We start from the raw sequence: 6,000 nt of genomic DNA, 5'->3' as shown, positions 1-6,000 counted from the left end.
ACTGCAAACATTCAGGCAATATAAAACTAATTTAACCGACTGGTCTGTACACACCAGAAACCCTAGTGGCATAGTGGGTAAGTGCTGTGGGTGCTGACCATAAGCTCGGCAGTTCGAATCTATCGGGAGCTCCTTGGAAACTCTATAGGGCACTTCTACTCTGTCCTGTAGGGTGACTATGAATCGGAATCAGTTGGAAGGCAAAGGGTTTGGTTTTGGTTTGGATGTACACGTCATTAAGGACAGACACTTTGTTGTTTTTGATCTAGTTTTTATTTAACAAAGACTGTTGGACAAATCTGATAGTACGTTGAAAGCTAAAAAGAAAGAAAGAAAAAAGGTTCTTTATCAATGAAATGCTAGTGAATTCAGACATGCCCTCACAACTCTTGGGGTGCAGCCCGGCATCTGAACCCCTTTTTTAGGGCGGCCTTGACCTCTTTGTTGCGAAGGCTGTAGATGAAAGGGTTTAAGGTCGGCGTGACCACGGCGTAGACTATGCTGGCCAGGCGGTCGTAGTGGGCTGAGTAGGCCGACAACGGTCGGAAATAGACGGAGAGGACAGACCCGAAGAAGAGCGACACCACCACCAGGTGGGCCCCGCAGGTGGAGAAGGCACGGCGCCGCCCCCCAGCGGACCGCACTCCGAGCACCGCGACAAGGATGCAGACATAGGAGAGGGACACGAGGAGCAGCGGGGTCAGCACCACGGTCAGGCCCTCAGAGAAGATGGCAGTCTCCGCGGCGGATATATCCGAGGTTGCCAAGCTCAGCATCACCGTCATATCGCAGAAGAAGTGGCGCACAGGGGCGCAGGCCGGGAAGGAGAGCGCGGAGATGACCAGCGTGTGGAGCAGTGAGTGGAGGTGGGCCACCGCCCAGGACGCCCCCACCAGCGCCGCGCAGCGCCCGGGCGTCATGAGGGCGCCATAGTGCAGCGGGCGGCACACCGCCACCGCGCGGTCGTAGGACATGGCTGCCAGCAGGTAGCTCTCAGTGATGCCCAGGGCCACGAAGAAGTACATCTGGGCAAAGCATCCCTGGAAGGAGATGGCCTGGCCCGGGTGGAGCAGGCTGATCAGCAGCCTGGGGACCGTGACGGTGGTAAAGCAGACGGCCACGAGGCTCAGGTGACCCAAGAAGTAGTACATGGGATAGTGGAGAGCCGCATCGGAGCTCACCACCACCACCATGCTCAGGTTGCCCAGGGCATGGAGCAGGTAGACGCCAAGGAAGAGCAGGAATAGCAGCGGCTGGGCGTCTGGCCCATTCATCAGGCCGAGGAGGAGGAACCCTGGGGCGGATGTGAGGTTGGCCAGAGCCTTGGAATGCCCAGACGGGTGGGAGTGCTGAGGGCGGAAATGAGGCAGCAGGCCTAAATGCTGGGAGCTCTAGGTAGACTTCCTGAGATATTGGGGCTCTATGTAAACAATGTTTAAAAAAATTTTTTTCTCCTTTCTAAAATGATTTGAAAACTACAGTGCTCATGCAACAATCCTAATTTTATTGCTGAAGAAACTGAGTCTCAGAAGAGTGTTCTAAGTTAGCAGGCAAGGGCTCAGGCTTTGGAGTAGGTCAGACCTAGCTTTGAGTCCTGACGCTGCCACTCAGATGGTGTGAACTCTCTGAACTTCAGTTTCCTTAGTAGTTACTCCTGATGTTGGTTGTGAGGATAAAGTGGATAAAAAGTTTAAACACTCAGCCGATAAAACCTCACACCTAATAAGCACTCAAAACTATTATTTATCTATCATCGTTATTTGCTTGTTCAATAGCCAAACAATTAGTTAGGGGCAGAGCTGGGACTGGGACCCAGGCCTTCTGAATATCAGTCAAATTTTCTTCACAAAATACCTTGTGAATTTACCATTCAATTATTCAGTACATACTGTATGCTAGCTCAGGGGTTGGCCAACTTTTTCTATAAAGGGCCAGATAGTAAATATTTTAAGCTCCGGGGCCAGACAGTCTCTGTTGCAATGACTTAACTCTGCCCTCGTAGCATGAAAGCAGCCATAGATGACAATACATAAACAAATGACCATGGCCGTGCTCCAATTAAACTTTATTTACAAAAATAGGTGGGAGCTAGATTTGGCCTGCAGACTGTACTTTGCTGACACCTGTACTAAATACCACGAGGGACAGAGTGATGAACAAGTCTTACCTCCTGCCCTCAGTTTGACCTGTAGCAGCTTGCAGAGTGTTATGTACTTTATTAATTTTATGAACTAAGTGAGTATAAATTATTCTTTCTGGAGGAGTTTGGGAAGAATCCAAAGAAGGGGTGGGATTTGAACCAGGTCTTGGAGAATGAATACGGGTTCAGGAAAAAGACATGATATGGTGGGGAAAGGCAGGGGGCATTCCAGGCAGGTGGAAGAGATTGGGGTTGTTGGCAGAGAAGGCATGGAGCGAAGAGAGTGAGACATCGGCATATAACCCAGACACAAAGTTTTTCCTTGCTCTGACCAAAGAGTGCACAAAATCAGTTGGGCAGAAAACTTTGCAGAGTTGATAAGTTAACCAAGTGATTTCACTTATCTGAGCAACAATGCACTGGTGTCATCGCCACTCAATCTCTTCCTTAAACATATTCTTTTCTCCCTTTGCTCCTAGGTTTCTAGAAATGTTCTGTTACTAATCTAGCCCATTCACCTTTTGCCAGGAAAGTCATCTCTTAGCAGGGAGACTCATTGTGGGCAGGGGCCGCCATCTTACAGCCTTGTACAGTGATCTGTACACATAATTTGTCTAATAAATACTTGTTGAATAAAGCTTTTTTAAGAGGAATGAAGGAAAACAAAGACAAAGGGAGAGTGAAGAAGAGGAGATGATGGGCAAACTACAGTGATCACTTCTGTCACTTCCTGCGAGAGGCTCCAGATATATCATCTTTTTTCATTTTTCTGCTTCTCTGTTATTGTCACCTATTGGTTGACAGCACTGGGCTTACTGGGATTGGTTGTACCAGGGAAATAATCTGCTCGTGTTCATGCCAACCCCCTTCACTTCCCCCAATATAGAATCAAAGTCCCCCACTCAGTCTCAGAGCTAGGACCTTAGCCCTCTCCAATCCATCCTCTTTTGAGTATAGGATTCTCCTCCGCAAAGCCACTGACCTTCCCTCCCAACCTGCATGTGGGAGGGTACGGGATGTCATGGAGAGAGCACTGGCTTTGGAGTCAGAGCTGCTTTGGTTTTAATTCTGATTGGCCATGTAAACATAGACCCACCTTCATGTCATCTCCATCCTTCTCACCTATAAAATGGGGAAATTGATTCCTATCTCACATGGTTGATGACAGGATTTAATGAGGTTATGTATGTATAAGCACTTAGCACAGAAGTGGTGCTCAATAGATACTAGTTTCCTTCCGCCAAAACTCTGATGGTTCACCCTGCTCCTTGATGGCTCCTTGAGGCATTCCAGTCCACTTCTGGAGGGCTGTAGTTATTTAAGTATGCTTTTCTTTAATCTCAGCTGAAACCTTCTCTGTAGCTTCTACTCACAAGCCCAGTTTTGGCCTCTGAGGTTACACATCCAAGTCTGCTTTCTCTGCAGCTTTTCACATGGTGGTTGAAGAAATCTATTTTGTGTCTAGTGAGTCTTCTTTGCCCCAGCCAAACACCCTGGTACCTTAGACTCTTCCTTATAGACTTAATTTTCAGATCCTTTGCCATTCTAGACACCCACTGCTTTGCCAATATTTTTCTTAATGGAAATGGGATGCAGTGCTCCAGCTGGAGTTGGAGTGGGCAGAATTCCCTGGGGCAGTATAACAGCTCACCGTACACTTCATGTCTGTTTATTGAGTGCCAGGTTTGCGCAAGGTATCGTTTTCGGCTCTGGGGCTATAGAGGTACATCAACCACACCCTTGATCTTCAGCCATGCACAATGTAACAAGCACCACGCTATCTGTATGAACAAAGTGGGAGTGACTTTCTCTGCCTGCCTGTTTCAGACCAACTGGTTACTATCGAGTCAATTCTGACTCATGGCAACCCCATGTGTTGCAGAGTAGAACTGCACTCCATAGGGTTTTCAAAGCTGTGACCGTTCAGAAGCAGATCACTAGGCCTTTGTTCCAAGGCACATCTGAGTGGGTTTGAACCACCAAACTTTTGGTTAGTAGTCAGGCACTTAACCATTTGCACCCATCAGAGACTCCATGCCTGATTCAGGGAAGGTTCCAAAGAAGAGTTGAAGTTTGAACTAGGTCTGGAAGAATGAGTGGGAAATTATCAGGTTGACAGAGGCATGGGAGTGGGAAACGCCTTTCATGCAGTTGGAAGAGAATGTGAAGGCACAGGACGATGTTTTGCTGGTGGAGTAGAGCTAAAATATGACCTCTTCCTCGCTAAGGCTGTAAGGCAGAATGAAGGGGGGTGGGGAAGAAGGTAGGACACAAGGCAGGAAGATAGCTGAGCAGCGTTGGGTCCTCTCACCTGAAGGGCTGCGTGCCAGACCTCAGCACTGTCTGCAGAGCCTCTGGGCTGTTTCTCCTCTTGGCCAGAGATTGCCAGTCCTGAAGGCAGATCCATTGTCAGCCATCTCAGCCTGGAGACCTTAGCCTGTTTCTTGCTGGCTAGGGCAGCAGCCCTAGAGAGAGAGAAAGCCAGAGCTGTGTGGACCCTGGGAATTCCTTATCCATGCTGCGCTCACTTAACTTTACTGCCTCTCTTCACTGCCCATTAAGTACAGTGCATACGTATTCAAAGCCTTCCAACATGGCTCCCAGTGCTCTTGTCCAACCTTAGCTCCAACTACTTCCGTGTGTTGCCCTCCTCCCCACCCCAGCCAGTTTGACCTTGTTTTTGTCTCTTGGTTTCATCTTTCTCACATGCCATCCCATCCCTGCCTGAAATGCTCTCCCTGCCTTATCTCAATACCCAGCTTTGGCTCCTCCTCTTCCAAGAGGCACCATCCCCTTTCCTGACTTCTCCAGCCCGAAAGTAACCCTCCTGTGAAACTTAGCCCTCATTTGCCCATTATCAAAGTGACTTTTTCTTCTGGGATGCTTACCTTCCTTACTAGATGGTGAACCTTCTGAGGGCAAATATTTAGTTGTCGCTTCCCATCTGACCTAAGGCCTGGAACAGACCTGGCAAAGCCAGGAAAGGCTCCACAAAGGAGGTGGCATTTGAACAGGGCCAGCTTAAAGGACAAGGCATTCACTGAGCAGACAAAGGGAAAACCATGTGCAAAGGAAGTTACAAGGGAAACTTCAGGGAAGTTACTTAACCTCTTTGAGCTTCATTTTTCTTTTCCCCTTCTAAAAGTTGGATAATAATAGCATCCTTGTAGTTGGCTGTGAAGATTAAACAAGGTAATATATATACAAAAGCACTTGGCAAATAGTAGGCACCTAGTAAAAGTCGATTTCCTCACCTACCCCAGGCCCTAAGTACTTTTGGTGATGGGGAGATATGGTGAGTGATTTATGCTGGTTCTTGCAGAGACACCTGGCACAGGGCCAGTTTCCCTGGTTGCTGAGCTGCTCTTGTTGACTCAGAGTCCTTTCCATAGGCCCAGGTATGGAAGGTGTTTGCTTCGAAACAGGTGAAACCAAAAAAAACAAACCCGCTGCCATCGAGTTGATTCCCACAGGGTTTCCACGGAGCACCTGATAGATTGGAACTGCCGACCTTTTGGTTAGCAGCCATAGCTCTTAACCACTGTGCAACCAGGGTTTCCTTGAAACAGATAGGAAGGACTTATTTAAGTTTAAAAAAAGGGTCAGGGACACTTAAGATCTAGAACCAGAAACCCTATCTCCCAGGCAGCTTGTGACCCTAAACTCTATGAGGAAAGGGTCACCTGTGGTAGCAAACACTCAGATGCACCAAGACACAAAAATACACAGGGATGTGTGCTTTCTCATAGACACAGACATATCCTGGTGCATCCAGACACACAGACATGCCCAGACATACACTCACACCCACTTGGACAGGAACATACGCACATGGGCACTCACGGACTCCCACTTGCAGT

General features: G+C 48.2%; 1 protein-coding gene across 1 annotated transcript; it reads right to left on the bottom strand.

The window, feature by feature from the left end:
- Positions 1–380: 380 nt before the first annotated feature.
- On the bottom strand, positions 381–4,547 carry LOC135228023 (olfactory receptor 1L4-like). The gene is made up of 2 exons (XM_064270344.1): positions 4,452–4,547; positions 381–1,349 (listed from the first exon to the last, which is right to left on the bottom strand). The coding sequence occupies exons 1-2, from the start codon at positions 4,545–4,547 to the stop codon at positions 381–383; spliced, it is 1,065 nt and encodes a 354-aa protein (XP_064126414.1).
- Between the last annotated feature and the right edge of the window lie 1,453 nt (positions 4,548–6,000).

The sequence above is a fragment of the Loxodonta africana genome, chromosome 18 (genome assembly GCF_030014295.1).
Source record: "Loxodonta africana isolate mLoxAfr1 chromosome 18, mLoxAfr1.hap2, whole genome shotgun sequence".
Lineage (NCBI taxonomy): Eukaryota > Metazoa > Chordata > Mammalia > Proboscidea > Elephantidae > Loxodonta > Loxodonta africana.
Note: the sequence above shows the minus strand (reverse complement) of the source record. Positions and strands in the feature narration are given on the sequence as shown.

Excerpts from the sequence above, each read along its gene's own strand:
- LOC135228023 (XM_064270344.1), bottom strand. The coding sequence starts at position 4,547 with ATGGATCTGCCTTCAGGACTGGCAATCTCTGGCCAAGAGGAGAAACAG. Across the intron at positions 1,350-4,451 it reads TCTGGCACGCAGCCCTTCAG|CACTCCCACCCGTCTGGGCA; the intron begins GTGAGAGGACCC and ends TTCCGCCCTCAG.